Here is a 16,023-nt window from a genome sequence, read left to right as displayed (position 1 = left end):
AGACATGACTTTATGATCCATCTCTATGTAAAATCTCATGTAAAAATGGAAATAGAAGACTTGACTATTTTTATGTTTGTAACGCAGATCTCTTAGCACCAACACACCACTTTTTAAGCGCTGGTTTCAGCCTTGTGTAGACAGTTTCATTAATTATAATGAAGCGTGATGCAGCAGTTGCTTTAGGAATGGTCTGTATACCTGATATGTTCAATGTAGAACAGCCCACAAATGTATTACAAGAACTACTGGTCTTCAAATACAGCCATTAACCAGTTTCAGGAACTTCCCATGTCACTATTTCTTCTTAGAAAAATACACTTTGGACACTGGTCTTACTATGACTCAAAGATTCTCAATTACAAGACCTAAGTTGTGTGAAGTGAACTTAACATCTTTAAAAATCATATAGTGTGACCAATGCATGATCTAACAAGCTCACCTTTTTACGCCATGGCCATTTTGAATCACCATAGTTGTAATCAAGTTCACTTCCTATTTCTATGTTCTTCACAGCAAACAGACACAAAATGTGGCTTGTTGTTTACTATAACTTTTTTTCATGATGCAGTTTGGAGATTTGTGGTTGTCATTCACTAATCTTCCAAGGGACCCATCTTCTTTGGATGCATCAATACTAAAAGATAAACAAAACAATACATCAAACTAAGTGCTACTCAAATATCAACTTTTATAAAGTGTATCTTCACAGTTTATTGAAGAGCCACTTAAGATTTAAAGCACATTAAGTCTAACATTTTACTCGTTAATTTATACATATTTAAATATGTTTCAGGTCTAAACAAGAAAACCCTAATTGCTATTAAAAATACATCTCATATACTTACCACCACTGGCGTTTCTGCCAATGAAATTCATACAGGAATGTACTCTGTGTCTCTGAGTAGTGCCTTGATCGGCATTCTTCCACTGATATGAATTCACCCCTGTACTCCAACACAAAAGAGCCTTGCTCAATTGGTTCGGTAGCAAACACTCCTCTTCCTACAAGGACACAGAATTAAATAAACTTCAGTCAAAGACATACCAAGTTGCCTTAACCTTTCCCATACAGCATGAAAAAAAGTCTGTACTCTGTAGCTCCTTGAGCTGACCCCAGATTAATATGTCGTCCCCCTCCTTTGGGAAGATCTGTGAGCTGTATTTCGTTTCCTAAATGCTCTGGAAACATACCATCTTAAATAAAGAGATGACTTTATCTAGTTATTAGCCAAATTGAATGCATGGGTCACTGGTCTAATGATGTACTTTTGTTCTGTGAGGCTCTTCTCTGACAGTTGTGTATCATATGCGTCTTTCTAAAAATGTTTTGTATGTAGCATGACTTTTTTTATATATGTGGATTTTCTGTTTAACAGGGATCATCATGTGTTAACCACGTGACCCACGAGTCTGTATTTAGGCTCTCTGTTTGCTTAACTAATTCTGCGCATTAACTTAAAATGTAACCTCTGAATATGCCTGACAGTTGCAGTGTTCAGTCCTTTTTACATTTTCATTACTGTCTTCTATTGGTCTAGCACCTACCTTAATGGTATTTGAATGTGCTGGACACTATAAATACAGCAGAAATAAAATTAATAACTCAAACCGGCTATATTTGATTTCACCAGTGTGTACTTGAAACTTCTCTGATGGAAGTCAAGCTTATTTAGACATGCCTATACCGAATGCATTGGATTTTAACAAAACAGCAGATTGAAGACAGTTTTTTTCTGTAAGATATCTTCTGACAAGTAGCTTAAATATTTCTTCATTCTAAATGTGTGTTAATGAATAGTATTTAGAAATGCACTGCTGTAATTTGCAGCTACCAAAAGGGCTTGAGGTCATACCTTTGATATTGTTGATAAATCTTTCTGCAAACCATGGCTTGTCTCTGGAAGACAGAATGTACGACGTTGCATCTTCGACAGGCTTTATCCTGGACTTCCTTTTGGACATCATGGCTCTGTGAAAATATTTTATATCATTACACAGCTGTGCTATATGAGAAAACAGATGGTCATTAACTAACTTAGTGATTTCAATGAGACATATTTATGTTCGAAGGTTTGTGATATTCGTTGCAAAGTTATCAGAGTAGCTTCGCACCGTATTTTATTTATTTATTTTCTCAATTATGAAACATAACATGTGGTACGAGTATCGCTATTTTGGATACATGCTTCAACTACTGTGACTCCTCCACATAGATCATCACCCCTGAATAATTACATCGGTTGATTATTTCATAACTCGTGTTACACTTTAAAGGGTGGCTCGGACCACAGGTTGCTTACCTGACTAGGCCCGAGCCTGCCGTGGAGCATTTAGCATATACCGAAGCACAGAGTTTGTGTTACAATGCTTTGTCTGGCAATATGTGAACCTTTGTACCACTCAAACATTACGTTACGTGTGGTCGGATGGCCCCTTCAAACGCAGTCAGTTGCAAAATACAAGCCTGCGTTGAACACTATCAGCACTTAGTTGTAAATCACCTGTACGTTAGCTCGTAGCTTAGCACAACAGTTTCTACCATAAATCAACACTTTCATAGTAAAGTACGACGCGAATATCCCCTCAGAAAACGGCAAAACACATTTATCTAATAGCTCACCTGACGTCTTTTAACGTTAGACACCACGTTGAAACTCCGCACTTTAGGTATCACGATCGACTATTCCACGTCTTCCCCTCGGGTATCTCATGAATATTCACGGGCTTAATTAGCCATGTGCTCGGCTGCGCGCATGACACACGGGGCCCGCTCAGAGCATCCACATCATCTCTACATGCTCAGAGCATCCACATGCCCTGAGCATGTAGAGAAGTGAAACACAGAAAGTAGGTCCATCTTATTTATATGTTTTTAAATGTAATAGCTCTCAAAATAACTAAATGTATCCCATCGAGGAGTTCAATATGAAATGATGACAATGTAATTTATGCCCAAGGTGACAATACCATCCAACTATCATTCATGTTGTAATCCATGTACCAACTGGAACATATATATACCCTAATTACATCAAAACACATTTATATTAAATTATGATCAAATTTCAATGTAGGGTTCACTGCATTGTCATAAATTAAAATGGCAGGCTGTATGCAAGTGAAAGCACAGACAGTCTCCAAAGCTATTGGTTAGCAGCTAACTAGCTTCAGCTAACAGACGCAAGCAAACAGTCTGACATAGTTGTATTTCAGGTGACATATCCATCCAACTATCATTCATGTTTTAATCCATGTACCAACTGGACCATATATATATACCCTAATTAAATCAAAACACCATTTATATTGAATTATGACCAAATTTCAATGTAGGGTTCACTGCATTGTCATAAATTAAAATGGCAGGCTGTATGCAAGTGAAAGCACAGACAGTCTCCAAAGCTATTGGTTAGCAGCTAACTAGCTTTAGCTAACAGAAGCAAGCAAACAGTCTGACATAGTTGTATTTCAGGGAACAATGCTATCAGTACTCCCATATTCTTCTGTTTTATGTAATACATTTTAAAATATTAATGAAGTTTATGTAAAATAAAATAAAAACTAGCAACCTGTAGCTAGCAATTAGCATTCAGTGATCTAGCTGCTAATTTTAGCAGCTAAAATTAGCAATCTATATAGAATGGTACTTTTTATATATTTTTAAGGAGAATCGTTTCTTGTAGTCGCACAAAACTCTACACAGTCAAAAAAATGAATTTTAAAAAAAGGAAACTCAAAATAAACTTACCTTATGTGCAAAGTTCTTCAGTCAGTACAGCGCATCGCTCTGTGTTGTTATGACAAGTGCTTCAGCTCACAATCAAAATCCTGTAAAATCCCGCGAGACTATGACGCTTGATGTTAAAGGCGTCTCATTGGCTAATATGACACACACTTCAGGAAGTGTGTGTCATGCTGCAGTGGCATGAACAATCCTCTAGGGGTTCAGAAAGCACACACACTTCACACCCACATTTCCACTTTTTGTCACCTTGTGGGCCAAGTAAAAAAAAGCATGAGGAGTATCAGGGAAGGCTCCTAAGCTATTTTAAATCAATAAACGGTTTGGGGTCCAGCATTTTGGCCCCACAAGGATTCATGGCCTCATACCGTTGGTGGGCTACCGGTGGTATGGCCCCACCAAGCGAGAAATGTGAGAGCACACACACACACACCACACACACACACACCACACACACACACACACACTCACTGTATTAAACAACATGACCTGCTGAAGCCTCTCAGGGATCTTGCTACATTTCGGAATCACTAAGCTGCACCTGCTTTGCTCTGTGTGTGTGTGTGTGTGTGTGTGGTGTGTGTGTGTGTGTGCGGTTGCCTGTGAATAAACATGAAGTTTGCCGTGAGCATTTTTCTGAGAGGCCTTAACTCTTCCCTCCTTGGAGAGAAAGACCTTAACCAGACCCTATCTGATAACCAGCTATTGATTCAGTCTTTCAGAGACACACACACTCTCACCAAACACACACACACACACACACACACACAGACACACACACAGGCACACACACACACACACACACACACCACACACAAACAAACACTTCAGTCCTGACTTCCCTGCAGCTTCACACACACACACACACACACACACACAATGCACACTCAGAGTGTTGGCATGTCAACAAGCTGCAGCAGCTAGCCTGGGCAGCAGACAGCACATTCCCGGGAATGAAAGGCAGCTAATTAGAAGGGAAATTAAACGGGGAGATTCAATGATAGAATCCAAATAGAGTTCAGCTGAGCGGGCACAGAAAGGAAAATAGAAAAAGTGAACGAGTGTTTGTAAGGCAGCTCGCATCAGTCCTTTTTTCCCTTTCATTTGCTCCCTTTCCTGTCCTTGTTCCCTCTGCTCGCAAACAAGTAGTTAATAATTCTGCCCGCTTTAAACGATGTGGAGGCTGCTGATTAAGGGGGAATGAGATGGAGAGATGCTTTGATGGACTCTAAATAGAGTTCAATTGAAACGGGCTTGGCAGAAATGAACTGAGAAAAGAAATTGTTCTCTCTGAAATCTATCCGCCCACTCACCTTTGCTCCTCACCTTCCACACCATCCTCCTCCATGCTATCCTCACCCAACCTCTCCCTGGATTGCAATATTCATCAGAGGTCTCCTCTATTCCCTGTATCACCCTGCATTTTCAGGGAGTAGATTGTTTTCAGACAAAGCAAAAAAACATCCAATTTGAGTGTAAATGCGCTCAAATGAATTCAAGATCTGCATGTAAATTATCTCGGCAGATACATTTGGCTCCACTCACGGCAAAGCGTGAATGCACTGTGGTCCAAGTCAGTGTTATAGAGCTGTGTAATGGAATAAAGCAAATCAAACAGGCTGCAGAGAGCTGAAATGGCAGCACAGATTGTAGGGATGGTGGAGGAAAGGCTGAAAGTGAGAGGAGGTGTTCAGTTGTTAGCAGTTCTGAAGGAAATGTTATGACAAGAAGTAGTGAGTGACGCTAATTTGCATTTTAGAGCAGAGAAGGGAGCAAATGTGTTCACTTTTTGAGTGTTCACCAAAGATACAAATGTCAGGGTGTGTGTGTAATCAAGATAGATCACTGTTTACACACTGTCCCACTATGAGGTGAATACAGAGGAACATGTGGTGGGAGATGCTAGAAATTAATTATTGGAATGAAACATGTGCACCTACAAGTGCATTGCATGAATTAAAACATAAACCATAGCACAGAGACTAACACAATTAAAGCATATTTCATGTAGGGGCTTACAGCAAGAGACATCTGACAGGAGCAAGATGGAGGAGACAAGTTAGGAGAATTTTTAGGGCCCATGACTGACAGTGGGCTAAGGACATGTAAGAACATTTGTGGTTGTGGAGGTGGGACGTCACTTCACTGTATAGTGGTTGATATTTTTTCATGGGGTCAAAACTCCTGGCTGACACAACTCCACAACTTCTGACATGGAATAAAAGCAAACACTCCATTGGACACCCATCCTGTTTTCATCTTAAACCATGGCTCAAGACTCCAACCCCGGACATATCTCTCTATTATGCTGAACGTCAGTTTAATGCACTTTTGTATAACTTATATATATGCTCTTGTGATGTATTGTTGTTTCATTGTCATACTACCATGATTTATTGTTTCTATCTGTTATTTATCTTTATTGTGTTATGAGCTCTGTTTTGACCTGCTGGGGACAACGGATGAAAATTAGACTTATGGCTATCTCTTGCATATTTACATGGATGCTACACTGAAATGTTCAATAGTAAATAAATAGATACATAAATAGATTACAGTCTGTTTGTGAGGCAGTAGCATTAACCAGGGCAAGGTTTCGCTGGTAGCTGGCAATGGAAGCAACGGTCTCGACTTTTATATAGGTGTTTCTGTGAAAAAATCATCGGTGTCGACCTGCCCCCCACCCAGGACTTGTACCGGTCCGGGACAGGAAATGGGCAGGTAGCATCACCGCTGACCCCTCACACCCTGGACACAAATTCTTCAAACTCCTCCCCTCCGGCAGGCGCTACAGATCACTGTGCGCCAAAACAACCCACCATAAGAACAGTTTCTTCCCCCAGGCTGTCACTCTGATGAACACTAAACCATAACAGTGTCATACCTGTCAGATAAATACTCTCTGTAATATACATGTAAATATACAATGCAACAATTCTCCAAGCAGAATTCACATATTTCTATTTATTTGTATTATTTAACTACTATTTTCTAATTTTCTAATGCAAAAACTACCTCTGCTTCTCACCACTGCACTTTATCATATTATTTTAGCCTGTACATATTAGTCACCTATGTGTTGTTTTTTGTATTTATAGCTGATGTTATTTTATTTTATCTTTATTTGTATGTCTTATTCTTATGCCTTGTACAAAGAGAGCACAGTTTACCTAAGTCAAACTCCTTGTGGGTTCAAGCATACCTGGCCAAAAAAGCTGATTCTGATTCTGATTCTGACACAGCAACCGGGCATATGTTAGGGATGGGCATATTATACTGTAGTTGATACTTTGATATTTACCAGGTACTTATTTGGAATCGTGTACTTTAAAAAAATATCAATACCAAACGAGTACTGTTGCAAACTTCTATTCCTGCTTCTCTTCTGGCTGATTTTAGTCATTTTGTGCATTGCTGTGCCGAGACATCTCTGTTTCCCTGCTTACCCGTATCATGTGACTGTGGAGACCAATCACACACGAGAAACCAATGCTCAGTCGAATGATTCTGTTTCTTCTCAGTCCTCTTCAAACTTTGTGAACATGGCACATTGGGCCATTTTTATACTTATTTGTAGTGATGGGCAAACGAAGATTTGCGAACCTGTAGTTGTATTTCTTGACTCCTCTAGATGGCTCTTGGTTTAAAAAAAAGGCTAATGAATGGCAATTCAGTGTGCTTTCAACCCTTTGTTGAACAGAGAGCGCCATCTAGAGAGTCAAAAATACAACTACTGGTTCGCGAAGCTTTGTTTGCCCATCACGACTTATTTGTGCTAACGTTTGATTTAATTGAACTTGCTATCTTAATAAATTTTTAATTTCCTGTTTGTGTCATGCAATTTGTGTTATTGTTTACATTATGAATAGTCATGCAGTTTTATGCAATTAGCATTCTTCTTCTTCTGTGATTTAATGGGGTTAGCAAACAGCTTTAAGACACGCTACATCCTCCATCTGGCAGGAGTGTATTGCAACTAGGCATGGGTATAGACGTTGGGAAATTTATTTTTAAGATTAGATAATGGTCACGTTAACTCTTTAAACTTGATTGTTTTTGAAAGATTATGAATCAATGAATGTTTGAGTTTTCATAGATCTTGGTTTTATGTAACCTAATTGAAAATGATAAGACAATTTTTTGCAGGTTTCTTTTGATATTCTAGATGTTTTCAAGTATCAAAGTGAAGAAGTGAAACTGCTAAAGATCTCTACTGTGCTTACAGACTTTTTTACCTTGAGTGAGAAAAATTCTGAGTACGTGTTGAGTAGGAGAACAAGAGTTTCTTCACATTGTGCTCAGCTTGCATAAACAGCTTCTGTAGACTGTAATCATCCATCCAACCATTATTGTCTAGAAAAGCTTTAGTAATAACATTACTATTGACTGCACTTACCTAAGACACAAACGCACTCCTTGGAGTTGTGCCCTCTTATTGTCTTATTGTGTTTAGATACTTATCACAAGTTTAAAAATGTACTCTCACTGTAAACCTGCAAACGTTAAGAACTTTATAAGACACTGAAGTTTGAACCAAAGAAACATTGAAACCCTCTGTTTCTTTTCTTACTGCTCTGGTTTTCATTTCTCTGAAGCTGTATTTTTCATCTGAGACTTAAAATGAGATTTTGCACATCGTTCATGTGGACTCAGGGGTAATGTATTAAATTGGTAGTTCATGTTGGGTTTGAAAAGATACAAAAATCCTTGTGACACATTTTTCAAACTACTTCATCATTTTTGGTCATTTTTGTTTAACTTTTCTAAACTGTGTTCCAAGATGACCTCAAGAAAGTCCAGTTAATGATAACAGATTTGTGCCAGATGTTTTCAGGTTTTGATTTTCTCGACTGAAGGCTGAGGTTTCAGACCAATGAAAGCATCTCATCTTTGTCTGTTTGAGCTCATTTTCATATATTTGGAGTGATAGTTTTGCTGAGACTGGTACTGTACATGGGTTCCAAAGTGAATTTATTGAAACTAGAAAATGTTTAGATTTTTTGCCAGCATGTTCTCAAGTTTTCCACACTGCATAATCAGTACATGACCAGACTATCTGAGACAGATATATTCTGCAGCTGCATCTACATTTTTAAGAAGAAGATACTGCCATCCAAATCATGTTTGCCATTAACATGTGAAAAGGGATGAAGAATTTGGTACCTGAGTAAAAGGAGGATTACAATGAAAATATTCACGGACAATGTAAGTGTAAACTGATAATCTATGCACTCTTAATTACAGAGCAAGATTCTGGTCTAATAGTTCTGACCTTTGTGAGCTCTAATGTAACGTTCCCATCACACATTTTCTATCACAAGTCTCTGATGAACACAACATGAATACTAAAATGGTTTAGTCATTTAGGAATACATATTAATTAGAGCTGTCAGCATTAATGGGTTAATCGTTGTGCCATAAGGTGAACACTCATTTTTTTAGTCTCTTGGTATTTTGTCCCTTTCAGCACACTGTAGTTAAGCTGCCCCAGTGTCTTCCTTCTTTCTGCTGCTGCTGTGATGAAAATTATTGACAGCACGGCCCTTTGAACGGCACATTTCACTTCATGGCTCAACTGATAAGTCACAAGTCTTATACATTTAGTGTCAAACAGAACTGGAATTTCAACAAAATACTTCAAGTCTAAACTACCACCTACAAGCATACAAGTGCAGCTAACCAGACTGATGTCAGTGGGCAACCACATTACAAAAACTGGCAGATTGTTCTTCATTTCTGTGATTTCAGGTGATACATTTCTGTCTCTAAAGTTAGTTTTCTTGGTGCAAAGAGCAACAATGAAGACTGACTCTTCAGTTTTTTTTCTCTTGTTAACCTCACATTCCTCAGTTTTCAACAACACTCACAGTTACCACAGCTAGGGATGTTTTCGTTTGTTATGCACTTAATTGAAATGCGCTGCTCATCTTGTACATGCTGCATATTTCCTACTGTGCAACAGTGTTTTCATTTAAAAATATTAAATATAGATCCTGCATTTCTGTCTCCTCCCTCTGAATCATGATTTCAAACCACACTGGTGTAGCAGTGCAGCATTTATTAGAATAACAAATCTGAAAATCAAGATCTTAAAGTAAATTTCATTGTGTTCATTTGATTACCAAATCAAGACACAGGCAAGAATTGATTTAAATTGTTAAATTGAACTTAGAACATGATTAGAAATGTGATCAACCATGATTAACAATTGGCATTCTGTGATTAATCAACATCAGTCATACCTTTTCCTATTGTAGTCATATCTAATCGTACAGTAGTCTCCTACCATCGCTCTCTGTCTTTTTCCCCTAAATTTGAAATCTGCATTTCAAACACTATTGAACTCATTCAAGTAATTTCAACATTATAAAAATGGAAGCCATTGGTTGCTAAGTCATTGTTTGATTCTGTTAGCCAAAACTGAAATACATTTTCTACTTAGAGAACTTTTTTTTGTCTTTTTGTTAAACTTGTATTGTTTTAGTTTCGGCAACTTTACATCATTTAACTGAGGCCACAAATCAGATACCAGCATCCTCTGTTTGCACTGCAGGAAAAACAGACTTCTGTTAGTGAAATAAGTCTTATGAAGTAAGATCTACAGTTATGAGGATTTAATTTTATTTGACTAACACACTGCAATTTTATGTTTGTCCACGATTGTCCTGACGTTACCAAGAGTCACTGATCCCCGGCAGCATGACTGGGGAAGACTGGATAATTGCAAAGCAGGCAAATCCTCTGGGTTTCCTGCACCCCTAAGTCTACTTTGCCACAAGTACTGTACAATAATCTGATAAATTACACTTGACAAATGCCCACTTCCAGGGCCTTTAGGGAGGTTGTGCATTCTTCTTGAGATCTCTGTGAGGAGGGGGCTGTGTCTTCTACATTTCACAGCTGAAATTTGAGAAGATGTCACAAACATAAAGAGAGAGAAATGAAGGAAACGTGTCAAATGGAAGCGGTTAAGTTGTCCCTTTAAACCTTACACAGTAAAACCTTATAGTTCAGGTCTGTATTAGTTTAAATCAGACTTTTGGATTTGTGTGTGAATTATGTTCCAGTCAGCAGCCTCCTCAAAACAAGCCTTAATGTAGATCTGCATTGATTGTGCTGTGATTTAGAGTGAGGCGGCTCCATTAGAGGAAATGAATTCTGAATGACTGAGCAGGCCTCGGGGTGGGTTCCCTTAATTTTTATTTCCTTTTCTGTCTCTATCTCTCCTTTCCATTGCATCCTTACCTCACTTGCCCTCACCCCCTCTAATCTCTCCCTCCTCCTCCCTCCCTCCCTCCCTCCCTCCCTCTCTTACCCCAGGGCTACACAGAAGTCCCACGCTATTAGCTTCTGTTAAATATAATAGCAGAAAATCCCATTTGACCACAGCGACCAGATCAAGAACCTGGAGCTGGGCGCAGTGTAACACAACACACTGTGACCCCCCCACACACACACTGCTGGTGCAAAGTGTCCAAACACACTTTTGTGCACACACATTCCTGCACACATTGAAAGGGGTTCCTTCTTAGCAAAACCACATCCAGTGACCCTATTGAACCAGGTAGTGATTCTCTACTCTGTTTTCTTCCCTCCCTGTCATGGCTCCGTCCTGCTTTATCTCTGTTTCCCTCCTCTTCTACATCTTTACCTCTCTCCTCTCTCTCTCTCCCTGTAATTGATTCCCTTCTCACCACATCCTGCTGTCACAGGAAGTGGGACAGACAGAACCTTAATCCACCGGCAGGGTTAGCACCTCTGTCCACCTGAAAAAAAAAACGGGATCCTGACTGATTCCACTGCCTGCTCAACTCCCCAAAGGATTCTTACACCCAGGTAGAAGAAACACTTTAAACTGAGGGGCTACTTTTAGGAATAGCCAACCTGTAAGTGTCCCTCTACCTACAATAGATACTGATGAGGGCTCTGCAGAAACTTCTGAAATAGTGTTAAGTGCTTGTTTTTGAGGACTAATAAGTGCATACAAGTTAATAAGTCATTTGGGAAGGGGTTGTGTTTGTTATTTCTTACCATGGTCTAATGAACTAGGCATAAACATTCACTTTTGGCTCCAACACACCGTTCCTTTTGCTAACAACAGAGGCATATTAGGTCTCTCACGGCCACCTTTGTAGTCCTGATATGCTCCAAAAATGCTTGACCACAGAAGAAGAAGTTACTTAGCAAACTGTGGAACAGTGTTGCTTCACCTGAGAGATACTGCTGTGGCTCTGATGTAGCTAGTAAAGCATAACAGCCTACTAAATGGACAAAAACACTTTACCTGACTTGATTTTAAACTATCTCAGGTGAGCTTATCACATATCAACACAACATGGGGAGCACCCCTCAACTCTGCCCATGCAGACAGTGTTTATGTGACCCACAGAATAGTCCCAGTGTAAAGCCCTGGTTTACACTTCAGCTACACGATAGTAGTTACTACATACTCCTCCTTAAATTATGCATTATTGATACATTCTCTGCTTGTTTGTGCACAGGAAAACATAGTGACTGAATCTGAGGTATTATGTTGAGTTGAAGCTGATAAATATTGAGCAGCAGTTGATCATTACTGCAATTATTACAAAAAGAAAAGAGAGGAGATGGATTGTACAATCGCTGAACAAGTGCAGTCGAATGCAGGTTATGAATGCAGGAAATTACAATGCTACTGCATCAATACATGGTTACTTTTCTCAGGAGGTGCATATCAGGCTATGTGTGGAGGCTTCTGCATGGGTACAGTGCTATGAGAACTGATGGTGTATGCTACAGCGTATATCAAACGCAGATATACTTGTGTTTCAGATGCAGCTCAAAACAACACTTACAAACAGTATTTAAACATTTGAAAAAATACAAATTACTGGCAAATTACTGCATTACTAAATGATGGAAATTGATGGCAAGTGGAATCGTTATCACTGCCGTGTAACTGCTTTTGTAAATAATCACCTAATGGGGCTTCAGGGGCTCTATTGGATTTAAAGCTTTGGTGAGAAATGTTCTGTTTGTCTCTATACATCTTTGATGATTTGTCCTGTACATTTGTTAGTAGTTCAAAAGGCCAGTAATGTTTTCTATTAACAGTGAAATGTGTCACTTACTGTGAATATTTCCTTTGGACAAAGTTTAAAAAAGGCTGTTTCTGTGACACCTACCCTCCTCACATCAGTTACAGATATTAAAATGACAAACATAGACATGTTCTATCTTTTTGCTGATGTTCTTGTTTGCTTTTGTCTGTCATAATGAGGCATTTCTGTTAATTGAATTCCCTTTCATGACCAATCAAAAATTCATCAAGATGCTTTAAAATATTGACCTTCTTTTAAACTGGGAAATGTCAATAATAAGGTCATGCAGGCCACGGGAGTCAGCTGGAATCAGCTGACAGATTGCTGTTTGAATCACTGAGTCTATTCACTCACAAACCAACCGCAGCCCATGATGCTCACAACAAAAACCATCAAACATTCATTCCTTTCCAATCCTCCCAGTTCTGCTTTCACTCCACTGCTGCTGGTAAAGCTCTGCCTCCACCTTCCCAGCCACCTCTTTTCTAGTCTAACATCTTGTTTTGCCCTCATATGAGATTTTTCAGTGCACTTCCTGGAAAGCTATTGCATGCTGCTAGGCTAACCCAAGGAGCACCCCAATAGCAGAGCCATAAGCATTCAGCATAATGAACATTTTGCAGAAAGTTAGTTATTAATGACTTACAAATGCTGAATATTTGGAGAAGTTACAGTAGATACCTCACTCTGCAAACACAGGACAGGCTGTAACAGCTGCATTGAACACAAAGTGCTTGTGTCTTAATGAAAAGGATTCTGCTCACTGAAGAAACCCTTCCCACTTATCCCTCATCACACGTCCTACTAGTAAGTTACATAACCTACCAAATGGCCCTTATTGGCAACCACAACTCAAACAGCATCACCACCTATACAACAGTGAAAGGTAATTAACCTTGACTGAAGTGTGTCAGGTGAAAGTGCTTGTTTTTGCCAGTGACAGCTCAGATTGTTATTCTAGGAATTCAACAAAGGGGCAGAGCATGTTACAATAAAACAGACCTTAAATTAAAGAAGAGATTGTTTTTTACCCCCAGATCATCACATGGAGATGCCACTCCCTCTGCAAGGTTCAGTTATTTGGAAGCTCCTATGTATGACTATGATTTATTTCCATGATTAATTGGTGTTGGACCATATTTTTAAGTTTTAATGAATTCATTCCACCATTCCATCGATTTCCATCAAATTAGTTTGGTATCAAAATCCTGATGATTGCAAAGGGAAACATAACTCAAAGGAGTTTTATGAGTCTGCTTGTTGGTTCCCTACTTACACCAGTTTTTGGCAGCACTTTGCTATCAGTATCAGTAGTGCAATAAATACAGAAAAAAAACTATTACTGATTTAAAAATCCCTCCATAAAGAGAGGTTATGTTTAAAAGGAGTAATTCAAGTCTCATTCGTAAAGGAGCAAAGGGTAAAGGAGCATTACAAAGTGTTGAGGCAAATGGACCCTGTTTTCCCACAGTGTTACTTCACTGTACACCGTCGTTATCGGTTGTACCAATAAAACATGCTTCCACTTTCCATCCTTTAAAGGCTCACACAATAAGACCTGCCTCATAAAAAGAACAGGCAATTTAAACCTAACACTGCAGATGTAGTCAGATAAAATGTGCAAGACAACCTCTAACACCCAATACTTGCTCTGAAACAGATACAAGCAGGTTCAACATCTCTGATATCCAATACCGCAGACTGATAGGGGAAAGTACAAGAACCTTGATCAGGGTAAAGCAGCATGTAAGAGCTAGAATGACTTGAAACCAAATAAGTCTGACTGACTGAAACCTTTCTAATCTCAAAAAAAGGAGTGTGTAGTTATTGGATCTTTGGCAGACGGGCAGATTTCTTCTTTAATGTCTGTTTTATTTTAACAGCTTGTGACCTATTTATTGTAACTGTGAGATACAGAGCATTAAACTTTGTATATTTCAAGGATTTCACTGAAAAACTTCCTAATTCAATCAGCTCACACACATATCCAGAAACTGAGACCTGAGACTGCAATGCAACAAAATCTGCTCATGTGCTTCAAACAACTCTGACATTCAACCCGACATTAAACCTTCCTTATCGCTCTGGAACTCATCCGCTGCAGTCGGTATCACACACACACAACCTCCCTGTCTGAAGATAGCATGAACAAAGGGCAGCTGATAGATCCAAATACAATTGTGCATACCCCTCTGACATCCTGTGGGTGAGTGTCTCTGTGCTGCAGTAGGGATCAATGCCAACAATACAGAACACTACAATCAAACTTCCAGCCAATGAACTGATCTTAAATACTGGACAGTAATAAATCAGGCTGCAACAAACAATCACTACTCACAGAGACTCAGTACACTTCACTGCTGGGAGTTTCAGGGTACGGCAATGATTGTCAGTCTCTGGTGGTAATGCACCGAGAAATGGACTAATACACCGACAAAAGGATCGAGAGACAAGGGCTGCTGAACAGGAAACATGAAATGGGAAAATGAAGGTGTCAGAATTTGCATGGAGAGAGATGGTTCCAGCATATAAGGATAAACTCTATATGGATATCAGTTTATTTAGACAAGTCTGATAGATTTCTGAGAGCCGTGGTGAGCCAAACATGTCTGGAAACTAGTTCAGTTAGACAACTTGAGCTGCTCTGATTTCAGACTAGTAATGCGTCAAGTTGTAGCTCCAACTCTTTGGAACTCTCTGCCAGAGTCCAAGATCAGTGGACTCAGTTGGCAGTTTTAAAAACAAATTAAAACCCATTTATTTAGACTTGCACATGATTAACCTGTTGTATGCTGCTGCTTGCTTTGCCCATGCTCTTGTTATGTATATCTTTTGTCATTTTCATTGGTTCAGGTTGTGAATTGTGAGGACCTCTGTCTTAAAAGGTGCTATATTAGCATTAGCATCATTAGCATTATTATTATAACATGTGGCGATCATATCCTGCTCATGTGGCTGTCTTTTTAAGCTGCAAGATTTGCCGCCCTGCATGAGCGCCAGGCTCAAACTTTCAGCTCAACCACCTCACCAGCATTCACCTGTAGGCTCCACCAAGGGAGTTTGCAAAATTGTTTTGCTAAATAAAACTGAGAGGAGTGATGGAGACGAAACTCGAGTTCTGCTGCTGCAATAAACATTTCACACCATGACATAAGAGAGTAGCTAACTGAACTAAAGATCTTTTAGAGCACCTTTTGT

General features: G+C 39.2%; 1 protein-coding gene across 1 annotated transcript; it reads right to left on the bottom strand.

Moving 5' to 3' along the window:
• Positions 1-500: 500 nt before the first annotated feature.
• On the bottom strand, positions 501-2,539 carry LOC117816778 (N-lysine methyltransferase KMT5A-A-like). Its single transcript, XM_034689102.1, has 4 exons — positions 2,505-2,539; positions 1,857-1,972; positions 849-1,005; positions 501-637 (listed from the first exon to the last, which is right to left on the bottom strand). The coding sequence occupies exons 2-4, from the start codon at positions 1,966-1,968 to the stop codon at positions 511-513; spliced, it is 396 nt and encodes a 131-aa protein (XP_034544993.1). The 5' UTR covers positions 1,969-1,972; positions 2,505-2,539; the 3' UTR covers positions 501-510.
• Between the last annotated feature and the right edge of the window lie 13,484 nt (positions 2,540-16,023).

Source organism: Notolabrus celidotus, chromosome 8 (assembly GCF_009762535.1).
Source record: "Notolabrus celidotus isolate fNotCel1 chromosome 8, fNotCel1.pri, whole genome shotgun sequence".
Classification (NCBI taxonomy): domain Eukaryota; kingdom Metazoa; phylum Chordata; class Actinopteri; order Labriformes; family Labridae; genus Notolabrus; species Notolabrus celidotus.
The sequence above is the reverse complement of the archived record's forward strand: the minus strand, read 5'-3'. Positions and strand labels throughout refer to the sequence as shown.

Excerpts from the sequence above, each read along its gene's own strand:
- LOC117816778 (XM_034689102.1), bottom strand. The coding sequence starts at position 1,968 with ATGATGTCCAAAAGGAAGTCCAGGATAAAGCCTGTCGAAGATGCAACG. Across the intron at positions 1,006-1,856 it reads ATTTATCAACAATATCAAAG|GAAGAGGAGTGTTTGCTACC; the intron begins GTATGACCTCAA and ends GTGTCCTTGTAG. Across the intron at positions 638-848 it reads TGGCAGAAACGCCAGTGGTG|TATTGATGCATCCAAAGAAG; the intron begins GTAAGTATATGA and ends TTTATCTTTTAG.